This window comes from Mastigoproctus giganteus, chromosome 13 (assembly GCF_048544385.1).
Source record: "Mastigoproctus giganteus isolate SK-2022 chromosome 13, ASM4854438v1, whole genome shotgun sequence".
Classification (NCBI taxonomy): Eukaryota; Metazoa; Arthropoda; class Arachnida; order Uropygi; family Thelyphonidae; genus Mastigoproctus; species Mastigoproctus giganteus.
Genome location: NC_143587.1, coordinates 125,051,938 through 125,075,278, shown reverse-complemented (window position 1 = coordinate 125,075,278; position 23,341 = coordinate 125,051,938). Strand labels below are relative to the sequence as shown.

The following is a 23,341-nucleotide window of genomic DNA, read 5'->3' as shown; positions in this document are numbered from 1 at the left end:
CACACTGGGTGCCTTTTTTATGTTTATCCTCAACAATTTCTCCTCCACTTTCCTCTCAGTTATTACAACATCATGTAGCTCACTGCCAGAGTTTACTTCACCTCTGGCATTCTCCTTCCTGAATAACTGCTCATGAGTGAATGTAGATGCAAAATACTCATTTAGTTTGTTAGCCACCTTAGCAGAATCCTCAACTATTCAACCATCAATATCCAGTGGACCAATCTGATTCATCCCTTTCCTTCTAGAGTTTACATAGGTAAAGAACGTTTTTCTGTTTTTCTTTGCATCCTTTGCCAAGGATTTCTAATCTCCTTTGTGACTTGGTTACAGACCAGCTTATATCTATCATAGGCTTCCATGTCACCAATTAATTTATATGTATCCCATGCATTTTTCTTCTCTGCCATGTGTCTCATTAGTTCATCTGACATCCATTTAGGCCTAAACCTTGAACAATATTTCTTAGTTGTTATGTAAAGCCTAGTAGCTTCCAAGATAAATTCTTTGAATGCTTCTCATTTTGAATTTGCTGTTGGTAACACCATCAGTTGGTCCCAATGTATAGAATTTAAATACTGTCTCAGACCATCGTAGTTGCCTTTATGAAAGCAAAAACCTTTCCCTTTACACATTCCTGATGGCAGTTACCTCTTTGAGTAAATTCCACTTCAGCACATCGTGATCACTGCCACCTAATGGTTCCTTTATCTGCAGATTCTTAATGCATGAAGAATCACTACTGATAATCAGATCAAGAGTAATGTTTATTTGCTAATTTGACGGTATTAATCTGTCCAACCAATTATGCTACTTTATATAGCTTTACTTTCCATAATGTCTCAGGTCTGGTATGACTGATTTAAAGTCTAGAATTTTACCAATTAGAAAAATATTCAAAATTGGCCAAGCCATAAGCATTTTAAGATTTTTTATTTTTTTATTTTAAGTTTTCAGTATTTCTTTTTGATCAGTAATTTAAACTGATTTCTTTTTTATCTGTGATTTTTTCATAAATTATAATTTAATTTCTAATTAATTTTATTTCTCTGAATAGTTTCACAATCACTTCAATTTACTCTTGATTTTTTAAGGAGTCCTTATGTGCTGTAATGTAATAACTAGATCGTATGTATAGCTTAGCTTAATTTTCAGCACTCACCTCATAGTAATCCGCTTAGCTGGTGGAGAGTTTTACCACATACATAGTGGTTATAGGATTTTAATAACTTACAGGGATTATGGGTTTAAAACTAAGTTATGGGCTATAAAAAAAAATTTTTAAGATAGGAAAGTGCACCTTCCATTCTATGGTTGCCTAATTAAATTAAATTAAATGAAATGAAGAAAAAAAAAGGAGACACTAGGAGACACAAAAAAACCCCCACAAACTCAGTTGTTAACATCTCTACACAAACATTTTCCCCTAACGAACTTGCCAGTCTAGAATACGGATTCAATTTTGCCATTAACAGCAACAACTACCCAGTTAAAGACACCATGATAGAAAAACAAACCAAACTTGATAACCACCCAGATAAATATCGAATCATACATGAAACTAACGCTGTTTTTAACTCCCAATTAACTAGTAAACCTAGCATTCCCCAACAACAATTAACCCACATACGAGACTTTATGAAAACCCCGAACATTATAATACAAAAGGCAGACAAAGGAGATACCATGGCAATCATGGACAAAAACACACATATAAAGAAAATGTTACACATCTTATCAGATTCAACAACATACAGAGCTTGCAACACGTTTAACATTAACACGCTTAAAAATAAACTTGATGGGATCCTAAGAAGACTCAGAGCAAACAAACAAATTAATTTACATACCCTCCAGCAAATAGGCATACGCAGTAACATTCTCCCACACATTTTTGGAATAGTCAAACTCCATAAACAAGATTATCCTTTAAGACCCATCGTTTCCTATAAACAGTCCGCCTATGCTAACCTATCCACATATTCCTCGTCAAAATTATTTCACCTTTAATGAGATTTTCTCGGTTCAGGGTCTACAATACTAAACAAGCACACGAATATATAACTTCCATAACCATATCTGAAAACTATATTCTCGCGTCCTTCGACGTCGTCTCCCTATACACAAACGTGCACATCGAATCCATGCTACTGGCCCTTAAAGAACTATTAATCAAAGACACATTAATAAAACGTACCGACTTAAATATCAATGACATTTTAGAACTCACATCACTGTTACTTGACGCCAAACAATTTAAATTCCAAAATAACATCTACGAACAAATTTCGGCCTTCCCACGGGCCTTGGTATCTCTGCCCCTTTATCCGAGATCTACCTCGCATCTATCGAAGAAAAAATTCTCCAACCCTTTCCCCCAGGAATTAAACTATACATGAGATATGCAGATGACGTCCCCTTAATAGGCAACAGAACCACCATCAATACTTTACTGAACACCTTTAACACAACACATGAAAGACTCAAATTTACCCTCGAAGTAGAAACCGATAATAAAATTAATTTTCTAAACCTCACTGTATACAAAACAAACACATCTTTAGGCACCAAAATATACAGAAAAAACATACATACAGGTAAATTCTTACATTACCACTCACACCACCCTCTATACATCAAAAAAGCAGTTCTATACAACCAGATATACAACGCTGTAAAATATAGCCACACACAAACAGACCTATCTGTAGAATTGCCATACCCCACCAAAAAATTCATCGACAGAAAATACCCACCACAACTAATAAAAGAAACCATCACCAAAGTTCATAATAACACTAATAATCCAAACAAAATTATTAACCACGTGAACAAGAACAAGATACATAAACCCCTTATCGCGCTCCCATATCATCAACAATAGAAGACTTCAACAGATTTTTAAAAATACAGATATCAAATTAATATTCACATCTTATAACAAATTAAGTTCCAAATTCAATTCATACAAGACAACACACGAGTACGAGACACAAGATTACAACAACATTATATATTTGATCAGATGCCAATCAGATTGCCAAGCATGTTACATAGGCAGTACAACAGCAAAATTCGGGACATCAAAAATTTCCAACACGCGTGCATACTACCGCTTTAATAGCTTCAAAACTAATTCAGCAAGTACAGAACTAACACAACACGTCCAATCTCAAAATCACAACCCACTCATCGATTCAGCCATCACAGTAGTTAAATTAAATTCTAGCTACAAAATCATTGAAAACGAAGCCCTCGTTATCGAATGGTTTAAGTGCCATACATCACTCAACGTATTAAACAAAAAGATTCCCGCCAATTTCTCCCCCATTTGGAATTTAGCACGTATTAAGTTTCCATGTGCACTGAAATGCATTTCGGGAACCGAACCTGTATATAACACAAGCGCGATCTCTTCCCCCCCCCACTATAACTAACTGAAGGCGAGGAATCTCGAAAGTCGCTCGTGCGCGACTATTAGCTTCTATTTTTTTCTTCATTTAATTTAATTTAATTAGGCAACCATAGAATGGAAGGTGCACTTTCCTTTCTTAATTTTTTTATAGCCCATAACTTAGTTTTAAACCCATAATCCCTGTAAGTTATTAAAATCCTATAACCACTATGTATGTGGTAAAACTCTCCACCAGCTAAGCGGATTACTATGAGGTGAGTGCTGAAAATTAAGCTAAGCTATACATACGATCTAGTCACTTCAATTTAACATTTTGGGAATGGATGGAACAAAAATCCAAAATTTTGTCTACATCAGCTGTCCTGAAGGAATCAACTTTCTAATATATGGAGATGTCTAGAAGGGCAAGGTGATTGTTCTATTTCCAACTGAAGAGACATTAGGGGGTTGAGCACCATTTGATTCACCGAGGGAGGGTTAATGAAAAGTGAATGCATCCTATATTATATCTAATACTTTGAAAAATTATTGGAATTAAAAGCTTTTTCTATACAAAATATTTTACTAATTCGAAGTTATACTATTTAGCAATTTATTTATCCCCTATATAACAATAGAGGGGGGCTTAGAGGGGAACAGGCATTCTGTTTGTTATCAGACACTCAGTCTAAAACATTGATCGATCCAATATCTTTCTATTACAGAAGATTTAGAAGTCTGGTTGGCCTGAAATCCACTCATGCCCACCTTCTCGATGGTAAGCCCTGTTACGTCACTTAGGTGGCAACAAATGTGTAGAGTGGTTCTCTTCAAGATGTCTGGTCAGCGTGAAGCGGAAAAGACCAAACCCTCCAGCATATGACAGCACGGCGAAACAAATGGCCCCCAGTCCCCAGCGGCTTTCACTCCCCCTCTTACGGCAGCAAAAGGATCACAGTGGAAGCAGAGTGCTAAGAATCTCTGGGTACGACCAGGATGCCATGCACGGAAACCGAACTTGGCCAATTACAACATAAGATCGCTCATCGGTGAAGACAGGATATTAGAGCTGGAAAAGGAATTAGAAAATGTGAATTGGAATATCATTGGTTTGGCCGAAACAAGAAAAAGAAATGAATCGCTTATAAGTTTATCATGTGGAAATCTGCTGTACACCAATGGAAACAGTGAAAGGAGTGAAGGTGGAGTTGGGTTTCTGGTCCTTAAAGATTTAAAAAACAAAATTTTGGAATTCAAAAGTACATCACCAAGGGAGTCAAGAATAATACTCAAGATTTCTAAGAGGTACAAGCTAAAGGTTATAATGATTTATGCACCAACATCGAGCCATGATGAAGAAGTTGTACACCGAAACTGAGTCGTCTAGACGAGCAGAAAACCCACTACACTATTATTATGGGGGACTTCAATGCTAAGGTTGGAAAAAGATAAAACAGCGAAGAAAGGGGAACTGTAGGAAATTTTGGAATTGGTGAAAGAAATGAAAGAGGTGAAAGACTTGTGGAATTTGCAGAATCTCAAGGATTGTCAGTAATGAACACTTTTTTTCAAGAAAAGGGTGAACAGAAAGTGGACATGGAAGAGTCCAAATGGATTAACAACTAATGAAATCGACTTCATCCTCACTAACAGAAGGTATATCGTGAATGATGTTACCATCCTGAATAAGGTAAATGTTGGAAGTGATCACAGAATGGTAAGATGTACACTTGATATAGATGTAGGAAAGGAAAAAACTGACTCGAGTAAATAATACAAAGGTCTTTGAGATAACAGAAGAGGAGAAAAAGCAGTATGTACTGGAACTTAAGAACAAGTTTGAGCTTCTGCAGACTGCTCAGGACTGCTCAAGATATCGACGAGGAATATTACAACTTTCTGAAAGTGATAAAGCCCAAGAAGCCTATAGGGAAAAATAAATCCAAAGAAGAAAAAAATTAGTCAATAAACACCTGTTATGATGAACCGATGGCGACAAATGAAGAGCAAGATAAACAATGAGAAGGAGAAAATTGAGTATACTGAGTTATGCAAGCAAAGTCATTAGAAAGAGACTCAGAGAGGACATAAGAAGATTTAACACAAGAAAAGAAGAACAAGCATTAAGGGAAAACAAAGGACTTAAATCATCAGCCATATGAGCAGTAATACAGAAAGATAAATAACACTGAAACTGAACAATAGCGATGGTGTACTTATAAATAGCAGAGAAGGCATAATTCAAATAGCAGACTACTACTATAGAGAATTATACAAGGAGCGAGGGAATGTTGCCAGCAGTGGGGAAGACGGATCACAAATTAACAACACATACGACGTACCCGATATTCTTCCTAATGAGGTAAAACATGCATTGAAGAAAATGAAGAATCAGAAAGCCCCGGTGGAAGATAAAGTTACTTTAGAGTTGTTAAAATTGGGAGGAAGAGACATAACACAAAAACTGGCAAGGCTCTTCACAAAGTGCATTAGAAAATGCGTGACGCCTAAGCAGTGGAATAATGCAATCATAGTTTTTGCTGCATAAGAAAGGAGATAAATCAGAAATTGGAAATTATAAAACCAATCAGGTTTAAAATTTCCAATTATCCCACATCTACAAGTTGTTCACAAGGGTCATTACCAACAGATTAGAAAGAATACTTGATGAGAATCAACCGAAAGAGCAAGCTGGCTTTAGGACAGGATTCTCAACTATGGATCACCTTCATATAATATCACAGCCAACGGAGAAAGCAAATGAATATAAAACACCATTATGCCTGGCATTTGTGGACTATGAAAAGGTATTTGACTCCATACAGCATAAGGCAATGTTTTGGGCACTGGAAAGACAAGGCATAGATACCCCATATATTATGATTTTGAAGAAAATATATGAGAACGCTACCTCCTTTATTAGACTAGACAAAGACAGCAGGAAATTTAAAATTGAGAAAGGAGTTCGACAAGGAGAGACAATATCTCCAAAGCTGTTTACTGTTGCCCTTAATAGCTTTCAGAAAATTAGACTGGTTGCAAAAAGGAGTCAATGTGAATGGAGAGTACCTAAACCATTTACGATTTGCAGGTGATATTGTGGTCTAATTCTTTGGGATCGTGGCTATTAAGCCACGATCCCAAAGAATTAGAGGAAAATCTTAATTAGTTATGCACAGTTAGTAAGGATTTTGGACTAAAGATGAATATGGCTAAAACAAAAGTAATGATGAACAAGTATGCCATAGAAAGGGATATAATCATTGAAGGAGCAGTAATTGAAATGGTGGATTAATTAATATACTTATACGGGACAAGTTATTAGCTGTAATAATGATAAATGGCTGGAAGTCAAGAGAAGAATAAATTTTGGATGGATAGCATTCAGGAAATATAGTCACATACTGAAGAGCAATATCCCAGTTTGTCTGAAACGTAAAATAATGAACCAATGTATACTCCCCACCATGACTTATGGAAGTGAAACTTGGGCACTCACCAAAAGAATGGAAGAGAAGCTGAGATTGGGCAGCAAACACATGGATTGGGCAGCAAACTCAAGTAAAGGACATTCTTATCAAAACTAAAGAACTAAAATGGTCTTGGGCAGGACACATAGCTCGAAGACATGATAACAGATGGACTAAGAAAATAACAGAATGGTACTCAAGAGGAGCTAGAAGAAACCTGAAAGACAACGGCGAGAGATGGATAGATGAAATTCATGAGTTTGTGGGTAGTAAATGGATGGCCATTGCACAAAACAGAAGGATCTGGAAAGTTGCTGGAGAGGCCTTCATCTTGCAGTGGATTGAAAATGGCTGATGATGATGATGATATAACAATGCAAAATTAAGTATAAAAATAATGTTATTAACAGCTTATTGAAATATACAATAAAAAAAATTAAATAAATACGAGGGGCAGCTGAAATGTTTCTAGCCTCTCATAGAAGGAATGCTGGAAAGTAGTAGTAGTATTCGAGGCATGTGATGCAAGAAAGCAAACTTTTGAAGCATCAGCCCTTGGGGGACATTTCACACATCTGTTTGTGAAAAATTTCGTTTGTCCAGTTCCTCCTTGGATTTATTTAAGTTATCAACTACTACAACAGATGGAAGTTTGTTCCAGCAATCAACTACCTGCTGGCTAAAGGCAAATTTCCACACGTCTATTCTATAAATGTCTTTCCTCGATTTGAATTTATACCCCTCAGATTCGTAATCAGAGCAAGAGGAAGAATCTCATCAAAACTGAGCCTGCTCAACCCATTTAAAGCTTAATACATCTCAGTCAGATCACCTTGCAGGTACATAGTCTCCAGATGCTGTAATTTACAGAACTTAAGCCTTTCTTAGTAGGCTTAAGTTTCTTCCTTTGATTTCTTGTAAGGCCACCCTTTCATTCCCCTCACAAATTCCGTTGCTCTTCTCTGTACTCAACTCAATCAAGCAACTCTACATCCTTCCTAAAGTGAGGCCTCCAGACCTGTATGCAGTACTCAAGGTGTGGCCTGCCCATTGCCTTATAACAAAGGGATAATCACCTTTTCCCTACTAGCAAGATTCTTGAATAACATTGACAATACCCCATAACCTGCTCTGGCAGCCTGTCTGCACAGCTCAGAAAATTTCATATCAGACTGCACAATTACTCCCAGGTCGTTGTTGTTGTCTGGTTTTTAGGAGCATTAGCAACTAAGGCCATATTGCTCCGGGGATATGCGGTGGTCATTCTCTGACCTTTCTGCATCCTCCGTATTTGGTGGGCATGGGCTCGAACCCCGGTCTAATCAAGAAGCATGTGCTACGCACTGCTGCTCCTGCCCACCTGGCTAAGGAGGCACCTACTCCCATGTCCTTTTCATTTTCTACCACCCTAAGCATAGTACTACACAGTTAGTACATTTCTCTGGGGTTACTTCTACCCATATGCAGTACTTTGCATTTGTCAATGTTAAATTTTGGTTGTCACTTCTCAGCCCATTTGCCCAAATTTTCTAGATCCTGTTGCAGTAGCACACTGCAATTACTGTCATTAACAACCCTGCCAACCTTTGTATCATCTGCAAACTTCGACATTAAACCTGATATACCTTCATCAATATCACTGATAAATAAACAAAACACCAGTGGGGCCCAACACAGAACCCTGGGGGACTCCACTAACAATATTACTCCACGAAGAGCAGCATCCATTGATTAGCACTCTCTGTCTTCTTCCACTCAACCACCCTTTTACCCATTGTAGCAACTTACCCTTAATACCACACTGCTCCAATTTGTACAGTAGTCTTCCATGTGTAACATTGTCAAAAGCTTTCCTGAAATCCAAGTTTATGATATCAAAATTATTTTTTTGCTTCCAGTTCGTTTGTAACTGCATCATAATATTGAATCAAATTTGTCAGACATGACTTTCCCTTAACAAACCCATGCTGTGTCTGAATTATTACTGCAGTCTTGTCTGGATGATCCTGCAATACATCTTTAACCAGTGACTCCATTATTTTCCTTGGAATAGAAGTTAAAACCAACAGACCTGTAATTACTCGTGTCACCTTTAGATCCCCCCCCTCCCTTTGTGAATTGGGGATACATTTGCACATTTCCAGTCTGTGGGGACTTCCCAGAGTCCAAGGATGCTCTCATAATTATGGCTAAGGGTTTGCTTACTTCCTTTGCCACCTCCTTTAATATAATTGTATAGATCTCCTCTACCCCAGGCACCTTTCTTATGTTTAATTTCAACAATTTCTCTTCCACTTTGTGCTCAGTTATTAGAAAATCATTAAGCACCCTGTTACAGTTTGATAAGCTTCTGGCATTTCCATCCTTAATAACTCCACGTGTGAATGTAGATGCAAAATGCTCATTCAGATCGAGATCCACTAGCTTTTGTAACCCACTCAAATAAAATAAAGATGTTGACTCAAACGAGCTGCCAACTGCATCCATCACAGTGTTGTCATAGTCAAATTTCTATCCTTTTTTGAGATTTGAAAATAGAATATAGATATAGTAGTCCAAATGGAGCCAGATCTGGTGAATAGGGCAGTGTTTTATTAACTTGAGCCCACAGTCATTCGGTGTTGCTTGAGTCACACATGCTGCGTGTGTCGGTGCATTGGCTTGATGCAGGATGACCACTTTGGCCAATTTCCTGTGCCTCTTGAGCTTCAATTCCTCATGGAAACGTCTCAGTAGATTAGAATAATACTCAGCATTAACAGTGGCACCTCATTCCAGGCAGTCAATTGCGATCACTGCTTCTGCATCCCAGAAGACTGATGCTGTGACTTTCCCAGCTGGCTTCTGCACCTCAACTTTTAGGAGGGGGGGGGAAAGAGGGATGCTTCCACTGTTTCAATCGTGGCTTCATTAGCTTCGAAATGCTGCAGAATCTCATGACACCACTTCACTCTTTCCCCCTTCTGATCCACATTCACTGCTTTAGGGATCCACCTCAAAGAAATCTTCATTCCTAAAACAATCACCACAATACCATGAATCACCCATGGAAGATGTTAAATGTTGTCTCAATATGCTTTCAAAGTTATTCTGCAGTCTTCCACAATCAGGTCATGAATGGTACACACATTTGAAGGATTTTTTGAGGATGCAACCTGTAGTGGAAAGCCTGTTACCATGCTGACCTGGTTGAAGATGCACTTCAACAATACCTTGCCTATGCTTAAATTTCTGAAATCTAGTTTTTGACCGTAGCATATGAAGGACAAGATTCCCCTAACGTTTGCTGCATGTCTTCATGAATTTATTTCAGTAACATTCTCTTTAAAGAAAGGTACTCAATGTCTGTACAGTGCTTGATCGATTCTCTCAACAGTCGCAACCTTCATTCACCTTCTACACATCAATGCCCTCTGTAAAGGAGAAGAATACAGTTACAAGCTCATTTCTGAGAACACACACGAAGAATCACAGCACAGATTGGTGATACTGTCTTTCATGAAAACCTTTGTAGTCTGTATTGAGCTAAAAACTTTTCAACTCCATCCCGTACAAAAATAATATCACAAACAGTTTTAATCCAGGAAAATATGTAAATGAAAACATCCTCATTACCAACGGTAAATGAATGGTGAAATAATGCAATGACATTAAATATATATAGTTAAAAAAACAAATCATCAACATAAAAATGGGAGAAAAAAAATTAATTTTGGTAGTGTGATAGTTCATTATAAAGCAAATATTAATCGCCTTCTGTATATCACGGGTTGTTATAAAGATCACATTTCAAAAGATGTAAAAAAACTTACAATGTTTAAGGACAGTGGGAAGTGGCGGTAGGGGTGGGGGTCAAATTAAGTCAAAGCTAAATAGTCCATTGTGAAGTTTTAATTTTGAACCTGCCAACAAAACTACATACATAATCATTTTCATATGATTGAATAGATATTTCTTGAATACTTAATGGAGAAATTGCAGAAAAAATTACTTTGAAAAGCAATGCTCTTTATTCATGAATGAAGAGAATCACTTTTGAGTGAGAGTTTAAAAACTGGAGGGGAGGGGCAAAATTATCTCCAGGTAACCAACAATACATTAAATAAAACTTACTTCTATCATCAAGGAGCTGTTTCTCAACCTCTTTGCTAAATAATTCAATACTTTCTTTATCATCTGGATGATGAAAAAGTATCAAGAATGGCAAACCTTCCTCTGTTAGTTCCTAAAATAAAAAAAAAAAATAAATAAATAACATAAAACAATAAAATAATATATATATATATATATATATGCCTTCTACTCTACATAGTAGTAACCCAGGTCTATATTCCATAATATATTTCTCTTATTACCACTCCTGTACCTATTACTTCTATTATATATATACAGGCATACCTCGGTTAACGTTACCTCTGATAACGAAGCTTCGATATAACGAAGTCGGCAATTTCAAGCCCCATTTAACATAAAAAAAATATATTCCAGTTTAATCACCTGAAATCTAAACAAACTGAAGAAATTACGGAAACCTTTGGGGCTTCTCATGATTGCTTCGAGAAATTTAAAAAAAGGGGCAGGATTCATAGTGTAAAATTAACAGGAGAAGCTGCAAATAAGTTTCCAGAAAAACTAAAGGAAATAATTGAATGAAAATTTTCCAAATTTGGTGTTCAATGTTGACAAAAGCAGTTTGTTCTGGAAATGGCTACCAACAAAAAGCTTCATTTCTATTGAAGAAAAATCAGCTGCTGGGTTCAAAGCAGCCAAAGACCGTTTAACGTTACTCTTTGGATCAAATGCCTCTGGTGATTATAAATTAAAATTGTTATTAGTTTACCATTCAGAAAATCCGAGGGCGTTAAAAGGTAACATAAAAATGAATTTACCTGTAATATGGAAAGCAAATAGAAAAGTGTGGGTTACCAAGGAGTTATTTACTGATTGGTTTGTTAACCACTTTTGTCCTGAAGTAAAACGGTATTGTCAAAAAAACAACTTTGAAGAAAAAGCTCTTTTGTTGTTAGACAATGCTCTGGGACATCCTACTGATCTTAACACGTTGGACACATGCATTCCTGTCAAAGTTGTGTTTCTTCAAGCAAACACAACTTCCCTGATTCAACCATTGGATCAGGGAGTAATAGCATCATTTAAAGCTTATTATCTGCGTCGAACATTAAGTAGTTTAACTGAACTAGAGGATAAAGAGGAAATGACAGTTAAAACTTTTTGGAAAAACTACATTAAAAACGCAATTGAAAACATTGATAGTTCTTGGAAAGAAGTCACTAAGAAATGCTTAAATGGAGTTTGGCGCAAAATATGGCCAGAAGTTGTACTAGAAGAAGAAAATAACATCCAAGAAATTAGAAATGAAGTTATCCAGATGGCTCAATCAATAGGTTTCAAAAATGTCGATGAAGAGGATGTTAGAAATTTATTGAATGCAGAAGATGATGGTTTTTCAGTGGAAGATTTAGAAAACCTTGTTAGCAATGAAGACGAAGTTAAAGAAGTTCCAGCCGAAAAAGTGTTAAAAAACCAAAGATTTAAAAAGGTGCTTAAATGACATTGAAAACGTTTTAAATTTTTTTAGTGAAAATGATCCTGATTTAGGAAGAAGTATTATTGTTAAGCGATCAGTGTTAAATGCAATAACTCCGCATAGGTAATTGTTAAATGAAAGAGAAAAAGAGCATAAACAATCAACTTTAGACTCTTATTTTAAAATGTGATTTCACTTTGTATGTAAGTTGACTGTTTATTTAATAAAACTTTTCTTTGTTCGAAAAAAAAAGCTTTTCATTACGTAGGAACGTATCCCTATTCTGGCCATAGTATTTTTACCTCTGAAAACGAAGTTTCGCTTAACGAAGTAATTTCGTGGAACGCATCCTATTCGTTATTCGAGGTATGCCTGTATATATATATATATATATATATATAGTTTGATTGTTTAAACTACTTCAATTTTCTGGTATTTATTTTCTATAAAGGTATTAAGGTGTATATGGAACAGGAGATTCAGTTAGAATGTGTAGTCTAACCTATTCTTGGGGGTCTGTTAGGTTAAATTACACATTACTACAATAGGTTAGACTACACATTCTAACTGAATCTCCTGTTCAGTATACACCTTAATACCTTTATAGAAAATAAATACCAGAAAATTGAAGTAGTTTAAACAATCAAACTATAATATATCAAGCACGTATAATGTCTAATTGCCACACGGCAATAGCATTAACGTTGCAAGTGATAAATTGAAAATAATCATTTAGACATTTATAATAATTATTTAAAAACACAATATATATATATATATATATATATATATATATATATATATTCATAATGAAGTAGTTAAGAAAAATAGTAAAAATATAATACAAAAATTAAGAATATAAATGTAAAGCTATCATTAGAGGCAGCAAAATGCTGCCTCTAATGATTCCTGCCCATTCCTCCACATGATGCCCAATGTATCACTGATATTAAATATTAAATCAAAACTATTGCATTAGCATGGCAAAACTGTTGAGCGAAAATAATAAATTAAACAATGATTAATCAACAGGGAGGGAGAAGAAAAGGTGCGACTAAAAATTGTAGCAGAAGATCTCCAATTCAAAATAATAAATCAATTTTAAAATTTAGAGCCAATTACATATGAATTTAACAGCGCTCCCCCTCATAAGGTGCCAGTTCCAAATTACGTGAAATTTCACAAATAGAGACTAAACTAACTACAATAAAATAACAAAAATAGACTGACCATTATGCTCCCATATCAACAGAGGACCACAAGGTAAATAATGGTCAGGGAATCACTGCATTTCAATTGCTAGACAAATCACCGTAAAGGCAAACCGATTGAAGGATCGGTCCGCCAATGCAGAGGATTTGAATAGTAGTCCTTATTCAGCGAAAAATAAAAATATAAGACAGACAGACTAGCAGTCCAGAGCAGAGCCACACCACTGACACAATGTAAGCTTAACCACCTTATATACACAAATAAATAAATAAAATACTATAGATGGCGGTACGGGTGCAGCATTAGCACATCAAACCCACTACTACCATTTGATTTACATAAATTAGCATAATGAAGTAGTTAAGAAAAATAGTAAAAATATAATACAAAAATTAAGAAAATAAATGTAAAGGGGTGCTGTTACATTCTTATGTAATTGGCTCTAAATTTTAAAATTGATTTATTATTTTGAATTGGATTTTCTAAATTATTCAGATATTTTCTGCTACAATTTTTAGTCACATTTTCTTCTCCCTCCCTGTTGATTAATCATTATGTTTAATTTATTATTTTCGCAAAACAGTTTTGCAATGCTACTGGCATTAGTTTTGATTTAATATTTAATATCAGTTATATATATACAGGTAGCCCTCATTTCACGATGGTCCGATTTGCGCCGATCACTAACCAGAACGCAATTTTTATTTATTTATTTTTGCATTTTTTTTTTCTGCAATTTTTTTTTATAAATTGTAAGTTAAAAATTGTTAGACAAAATTTATCGGCATAATACTGTGCTATGTATCGTGCACTGTTCACGTGATTTAGGACAATCTGAGCCAATCAGCAATTAGTGCATTCATATCAGAGACAGATTCTCGCCCTCAAAGTAACCACCCATGGATGCGGGTAGTAAATGTCCTGCAGCAAAGCATTCAGTTGGTTGTTGTTTACGCTATTTACACATGTTGGAAATTTATTATGCTAACATTTTTTTTATTAATTGTGCTATTAATAAATTAAAATTAATAAACTAATAAATTAAATAATAATAGTGATAGCTGTGTGCAGTTTTTTCCAATTGTGTTATAAAGTTTTTAATTTAATAGAATAAAGACATGCCATGTTTGGTAAAAAATAGTTAATTGAATCCTAGTGCAATATTCGGAGGATGGAATCTGGTGAAAGCCGCCCTAATGTGTGTAGGGCTATGAATATGCCTCCATCGACTATTACTACAACTATGAAGAATGCTAATAAAATAAAATAATTGATGCAAAGTGGTAGGTAAAATTTTTGGTGCCCGGAACCTAACCCTGTGATTTCCGATTGACTCCGTTATATAAAGGGTTCCATTTTTGCCTGTTCCCCCAGGAACCTAACCCCAACGTAAATCGAGGGCTACCTGTATATATATATATATAGATCACTGAATAGTATAGTGACTGGTTGCACTGTTAACCAGTTAACAGTGAACCAGGTTAACTGGTTCTGAATTTATAATTAACGTATTATAAAAATAAAAATGAATATAAAATAACTAGTTTATTTTAAATTACATAATATTTAATATTCAAAATTAAACTTAGGTTTTTCCAAAGTCTAATAATTTTGAACCACAAGTTTCAATACTTACATGCTATCTTCAAAGGATTACAAATAGAAACAAGCTAAGAAATGAGCAATGAAAATGCTGAATGTTAATATACAGGTTTGTTAAAATTAAAGTATCCCTATGTAAAGGACTCTGGAGTGAGTTCTAAGGCATAACAGGTACAATAAAGAATGCACTCACCATTTATTGAAAAAAAAAAATAGTTACAAAATTTGTCACTAAATGGCACTGTGGCAATACAAATCACTTGAACAGCACTACACATGTTCAATATGACCTCCATTTTGGTCAACAACAGTTTCCATTCGAAGAACAGCATTTTATACAACAAAACGTAACATGTCAACTGGAATAGCCAGCACATGACGTCTGCTGTCCTTCAGATCTGCAGAGTTTGACATCCCTCATGATACACCTGGTTCTTCAAAAAACCCCACAATCAGAAGTCGCATGGGGTGAGGTCCAGTGATCAGGTGCTAAGATGTCTGGAAACAACAGCTGATGACCTGTTCGTCTGTAAAACGTTGCCTTAGCAATTTTTGGACACAACAGTGGATGTGGGGTGGCACACCATCTTGCATGAATATGGTATCCTGAAGGCACCCACATTGTTGCAGCTCTGGTATTGCGAAATTTGCCAACATTTCATAATATCACTGTCCAATGACGGAACAGGTGAGAGGTGCAGTCGGTGATACCTGTTCAAAAAATTATGGCTCAATCATGAATGTAGCCATAAATCCACACCATACTGTCACTTTTGGAGAATGTAACGGGACCTCTTGGATAACTCAAAGGTTTTTTGTTGCACAAATGCATCAGTTGTGCGTATTCACTTGTCCATTTAAGCAGAAGTGGGCTTCATCACTCCAAAGGGGGTTCCACGGCCAAGTGATATCCACTGTCATTTGCAGCAGAAATCGAAGTGCGTATGTGCAATGAATATCTGCATCACCATGCTTTAGCTGCTGTAGCATGTGCATCTTGTAAGGATAGTACCACAACACCTTAAGCATTACTAGCCTTACGGTGGAATACGGCAAGTCCACTTCACAAGAAACAGCTGGCATATTTGCGCTACCACATGGAGATTGACTCGATAAATCCACGACAGCTATAGCCACATCCTGAACATGAGAGGAGTCCGCTCGTTTTTGACCTCTACCTGGTTGAACACCAAGATGTCCTGTCGCTTCAAATTTTACAATCGTTTTGCGGACAGCACAAACAGTCATAGGTCCATGTGGGCCTTATGCACTTCTAATGCCAGAATTCTCTGGTAGATTTGCATAATCGTAACTAAGGTAGTTACGCACCATACAGTGACAAATTTCTCTTCAGCACGAGCCTTAGAACTCGCCCCACAGCTCTCTACATATGGATACTTTAATTTTAACAACCCTGTACATCAGCCCTCTGCTAGTTACACAGGACCTGATGGGTGCTTTTTGAAAATATTTGCTGACCATTAATCACTAATTAATGATTAAAAATCTGAATGTTTTCCTACCTTCCTATATATAGTCAAATTTTTATTTGAGATTTTCTGGAAGTGAAAATTGTTTACTTGAAATTAAAAATGCAAAGAACTTGACAGGTTCTGTGCAGCTGTCTTTATAATTTTTTTTGTGTGCTGCAGGAGCATGGCACCTCACATGTTCCACTCCAATATTTCAATTGTACATAAAATAACTGCCATTCTTACTCAAAGTTACTCATTAATAATGATCCATAACTTTCAAAAAAAACATTGCTTACATGTGTAATCTGAAATTGGCAAATTTCATTTGCACTGTTGTACAAAACGTGTTTTTTTATGTTCTCAATTATAATTATTATTGATTTTTGCTTTAATTATTATTATTAGTCTTTTTATTTCTTTATTTAAAAAAAAAAAACACCACAATATGTGCACAAATATAAATTTAAAATTTTGCCCTCTTAACAGTGGGAAGAAGTTTTGAAAGCAGCCTATGTCTACTAGTTTCAAAAACTAGTAGACATTGGGTGCCAGTGCAATATGGAGTCAGTCTAGCGTGATTTAAGTATTTTGAAAACAAAAAAAAAAGCAGAAGTATGTTATAAGCCAAATAGCTGTGATGAGTATAACGAACTACAGAGTGGAACAGCAAATCAGAATGTCATGCTATGAGGGATTCAAGTTTCCAGATATCAAGTGGAACTTGGTGGTTGGTAGCTCATTCAGAACATTTCTGGATTTGTTTGATGACTGCCTTGCACTAACATGTCAGAGAAGAAATGACAGAAGGCAATATTCATCTGATTATCAGCAGTGATTTTTCATGTATTAAGAATCTTCAAGTAAAGGGACCATTCAGTAGCAGTGATCACAATATATTCATTTGAAATTTATTCAAATGAATAAATACTATCAAGGATAATAAGTAGGGATTTTGTTTTAGTAAAGTAACTACAATCATTTCAGACAATTTTTAAAGTATTTTCAGCAATACAAGCTGATGAAGTTCAAAAATGCAACACTAAATGGAAAGTGTTCAGGGAAGTAATCATAGTACTAATCTTTTAATACCAACTATGAGATATTCTTCAAGGTTTAACTAAAATGGATGTTAGATGAGGTGATGAGTTTAGTGACAGGAAACAAAATAATGCATGGAAGATTACAAATTCTTGGGTACATGGAATCTAAGAGCAAGTATAAATAAGGCTGCAATCAAGTTACTTGGACAAGTAAGTATACTAAGGCAGATTATGAGAAGCTTTGCTAAGAGTGCAAATAAAAGTAGCTAATATTTCTTTGCTTATGTTAACATTAGAAGAAAAGGGATGAAAATATTCATCTACTTGATATGAATGGCATAATTAAAGATGATCCAGGTTGTTGATAAAATATTTTGCATCTACATTCACACAATAGATATTTTTAGAAAAAAAAATGAGTGGGAAGTACTAGAAGTATTTCTGGTACTCCAGCCCCCCCTTGATACTAAGTGGAGGTTAAATGATGTTATGATAACTGAAACAAAATAATGCATGGAAGATTACAAATTCTTGGGTACATGGAATCTTAGAGCAAGTATAAATAAGGTTGCAATCAAGTTACTTGGACAGGTAAGTATACCAACGAAGATTATGAGAAGCTTTGCTAAGAGTGCAAATAAAAGTAGCTAATATTTCTTCGCTTATGTTAACATTAGAAGAAAAGGGATGAAAATGTTCATCTACTTGATATGAATGGCATAATTAAAGATGATCCAGGTTATTGATAAAATATTTTGCATCCTACATTCACACAATAGATATTTTTAGAAAAAAAAAAATTAGTGGGAAGTACTAGAAGTATTTCTGGTACTCCACCCCCCCCCCTCGATACCAAGTGGAGGTTAAATGATGTTATGATAACTGAAAGGAAGCTGGAAGAGAAACTGTTGCAGCTAAAAGGCAACAAGACACGTGAGGTGGTGGTATGTATCAAGTAATATTAAAAGAATTGTATACTAATAGTAGTGAAATTAGCTTTTTTTTCCCACCGAACACTACTTTAAAGATTTAGCCACAACATAAAGGAAAAATTGCAAATTTTAAATGCTGTTACTAAAGATGCACAAGGTGTAAGCGAAAAATTTCCAGATTTGGCCACACAGAGCACTAACCACATGTAGCATACAAGTGCACTATTAGATACTTCTGCACGAATTCATTGTGAGTTAGTGTGGAGAGTTTTGCACCAATAGGATGTTGTGCACTTAAGTATATTCCTGTTGAGTGTGTTTTACGATTTTTGAAGCCAAATAAGGCAGTGATGTTAAGGAACAGCAAACTTTCATCATAAACTTGGGAAAACACCTTCGGAGACTTAAGAAATGCTTAAACAAGTGTTTGGTGATGATGTCATAAGTAAAACACAAACGTTTCAATGGTGTTTGCATTAATAAGGTAACCAAACTTCAGTTCAGATTTTGAGCACTCTGGTCAATGGTCAAGTCAGAATGATGAACATGTTGAAAAACTACATCAAATCATCCATGAGGGCAGACAATATATGACTAATGATACCTGCGACACTCTTGGCATATTGTACATTACATGCCAAAGCATTTTAACTGAAAATTTAAACGAGGCAGACTGCTGCAACATTTGTGCCCCATGTGCTGAGTGACAAATAGAAACAGCTTTCTCTGTGCAGGGACCTACAAGCATATGCCAGAAAGGACAGAAACTTCCTTTCCAAAGTCATAAAAGGGGATGAAAGCTGGGTTTATAGTTATGACCAAGACACAAAGCAGCAGTCCTCACAGTGAAAAAAAAATATATCATCTCCACCTCCACAAGGAGACGATCAGATCAGGCAAGGCAGATCAGATCAAAAGTCAAGAACATGCTGCTTGTTTTCTTTATCAATTAGGAATTGTTCATTAAGAGTTCCTTCTGCCAGACCAAACTGTAAATCACCGTTTCTACATTGGTGTCCTGAGATGTTTGAGGAGGATGTCAGACGGAAATATCCAAACAAATGGCATACTCAGAATTGGTTTCTGCATAACAACAATGCACCAGTTCACACAGTTTTATCAGTTCAGCAGTTTTTAGCCAAGAAAATTAATGGCAATGGTCCCACACCCTCCTGATCTCATCCCTTGTGAATCCTTCCTGTTCTCCAAAATTAATATCCAATTAAAAGGGTGGGATTCAAGCTGAAACAGGAGGTCCATAGATGCTTTAAACAGTGGGAGAAGGGGCTGGGATCCATGTATGAATGCTGGAAGGGACAGTATCAACCTCATATAATCTGGACAAAGGCTCATAATAAATAAGAATACGAAGATGGCCATTGATTTTGTGCAGGATTGTGTCCAAATATGTATAGTGCAAACAAGTTTTTGGATGGCTGCTTTTGCTGTGATTGGAAATGAATAAATAACTGTTCATGATGCATGTATGGAAGAGCTGTGAGATGAAGCTGTCTGTCACATCACTGGCAGACAGCTTGTCCAATATTCAAAGATGCTTGTTATTTGTTATTTGGTTTTTTTTAGGAGCATTAGCAAATAATGCCATATTGCTCCGGGATATGCGGTGGTCATTCCCTGACCTTTCCACATCCTCCGTATTTGGTGGTGATGGGCTTGAACCCCAGTCTAATCAAGAAGCGTGTGCTACGTACTGCTGCTCCTTCCCACCTGGCTACGGAGGTGCCTGTATTCAAAGATGCCAAAATTGCTGCTCAAATTCTATAACAAAATAAATATCCTGCATATAACAGCGAAGGTGAAGTCAAATTAACACAAGTTTTAGAAAATGTTTCAGTTGCAGAAGTTATTTCATGCTCCAATACAATTAAAAGTATTTTTGGTATTGGAAAAACTGGCATTCTAAGAATTGTTGTATACCAGATAAAATGGATTTTAATGAAAAACTGGACTTTAAGAAGCAGTGGGGGGGGGGGGAGAAAAAAAAAACAATTTTGATGAATGATTAATTTAAAAAAAAAAATGAGTTTGAACATGTCAGTTATGTTTACTTGACACTCACTTGTAATCTGTTTTCTACTGATTTTTTTTTAAATGCAATATTGCACTGAATATCATCTGTTTTGTTTAAGTAACTTTTATTGCAATTTTTTTGCTTACAGAGCTCATTGGCAGTAATCCTCGTCAAGTATTTTAATCCCAGGGGTTAGCATTAGCATTATTAGAGGCACTTGATGCAAGAAAGCAAGCTTATGCAGCATCAGCAAAAAAAAAAATAAAATAAAATAAATAAAAAAATAACCACTTCCACTTCACCCCTCTGTTCGTACAAAATATCTGTCCAGCTGACGCTTAAACTTATTTAGGCTATCAACTTCCACGACAAGGGATGGAAGTCTATTCCACCAACCAACTGCCCGCTGGCTAAAGGCAGATTTCCTCATGTCTATCCTACATCTGTCTTTTCTCTATTTGAATTTATGCCCTCTCAGGTGATTATTCTGAGCAAGAGGAAGAATCCCATCGGCATTGAGCATGCTCAAACCATTCAAAGCCTTATACACCTCTATCAGATCACCTCGCCGGTGCCTAGTCTCCAGACTCTGTAATTTGCAAAACTTAAGCCTTTCTTCGTAAGAGCAACCCTTTGTTCCATTTACTAATCTTGTTGCCCTTCTCTGTACCCGTTCCAGCAGCTCTACATCCTTCTTGAAATGAGGCCTCCAGACCTGTATACAGTACTCAAGATGTGGCCTAACCATTGCCTTATACAAGGGAATAATCACCTCCTTATCCCTGCTAGAAAAATTCCTGTATATCATTGACAAGACACCATGAGCTACTCTTGCAGCTCATCTGCACTGCTCAGAGAACTTCATATCTGCCTGCACAATTACCCCCAGGTCCTTTTCATTCTCCACCACTGTCAGTGTAGTACCGCAGAGTTGATACATTGCTCTGGGGTTGCTGTTTCCCATATGTAATACTTTACATTTGTCAATGTTAAACTTCATTTGCCACCTCTCAGCCCATCTGCTCAACCTTTCCAGATCCTGTTGCAGTAGCATAGTGTCAGTAGTGTCCTTGACAACCCTGCCAACCTTCATATCGTCTGCAAACTTGGACATTAAGCTTGATATACCATCATCAATATCATTTATAAATACAGAAAACAATAATGGACCAAATACTGAACCCTGAGGGACTCCACTAATAACATTAGTCCACGATGAGCAGTGTCCATTGACTACCACTCTGTCTTCTCCCCCTCAACCACCCCCTTTATCCATAGCAGCAATTTGCCTCCAATGCCACACTGCTCCAATTTGTGCAGCAGTCTTCCATGTGCAACAGTATCAAAAGCCTTTCTAAGATCCAAGTATATAATATCAAAGTTATTCCCTGCATCCAGTTCTTTTGTGACTGCATCATAGTATCCAATCAAATTGGTCGGGCAGGACTTCCCCTTAACAAAACCATGCTGTGTCTGAGCTATAACTGAAGTCTTGTCTAGATGATCCTGCAGTGCTTCTTTAACCAGTGCCTCCATTAATTTTCCGAGAACAGAAGTTAAACTAACAGGTCTATAATTACTTGTGTCGCCCTTTGATTCTCCTTTGTGCATTGGGGTCACATTTGCACATCTCCAGTCCACGGGTACTTCCCCTGAGTCCAAAGAAGCTCTCATAATTATGGCTAAGGGTTTGCTTACTTCCTTTGCTGCCTCCTTTAATATAACTGGATAGATCCCATCCACCCCAGGTGCCTTTCTTGTATTTATCTTCAATAATTTCTCTTACTCTCAGTTATTACAAGATTCTCTAGCTTACTGCCACAGTTGAATACACCTCTGGCATTCCCCTCACTGAATAACTCCTCATGTGTGAATGTCGATGCAAAATATTCATTCAGTTTGTTAGCTACCTGAGCAGGATCATCAACAGTTGACCCATCGATATCAAGTGGACCAATCTGATTCATCCCCTTCCTTCTAGAGTTTACATAAGTAAAGAACTCTTTGCTGTTTTTCTTTGCATCCCTTGCCAGAGATTTCTCGTAATCTGCCTTCGCCTGCCTAACCTCCTTTGTAACTTGGTTAGAGATCAACTTGTATCTATCATAGGCTTCTGTGTCACGTGTTAATTTGTATGTATCCCATGCATTTTTCTTCTCTGCCATATGTCTCATTAAGTTCATCTGACATCCACTTAGGCCTAAACCTTGAACAATATTTCTTAGTTGGTATGTAAAGCCTAGTAGCTTCCAGATAAGTTCTTTGAATGCTTCCCATTTTGAATTTGCTGTTGGTAAATCCCACTTCAGCACACTGTGATCACTGCCACCTAGTGGTTCATTTACCTGCAGATTCTTAATGCATGAAGAATCACTACTGATAATCAAATCAAGAGTATTACTCCCTCTAGTTGCCTCCCGAACATGCTGATGTAGAAAACAATCATCCAATAAATCCACAAAAGCCTTGCTAGTGTGTGAGTGACCAGCCCCCAAATTCCAGTCAATATCTGGGAAATCAAAATCCCCCATTATAAGACTCTCTGATTTACTGGCCCACTCTATTTCCCTGTACAGTTTCTTATTATACTCATCAGAGTCATTAGGCCTATAGCACACTCTTACTCTCAATTTTGA

General features: G+C 36.4%; 1 protein-coding gene across 1 annotated transcript in view; it reads right to left on the bottom strand.

Annotated features, from left to right (window-relative positions):
• ERp44 (Endoplasmic reticulum protein 44) overlaps positions 1-23,341 on the bottom strand; it is a 229,172-nt gene that overhangs the window by 95,099 nt on the left and 110,732 nt on the right. Inside the window, exon 9 of the mRNA XM_090387925.1 lies at positions 10,978-11,089. Within this exon, the coding sequence (XP_090244051.1) occupies positions 10,978-11,089 (112 nt within the window). The remainder of the gene's footprint in view (positions 1-10,977; positions 11,090-23,341) is intronic.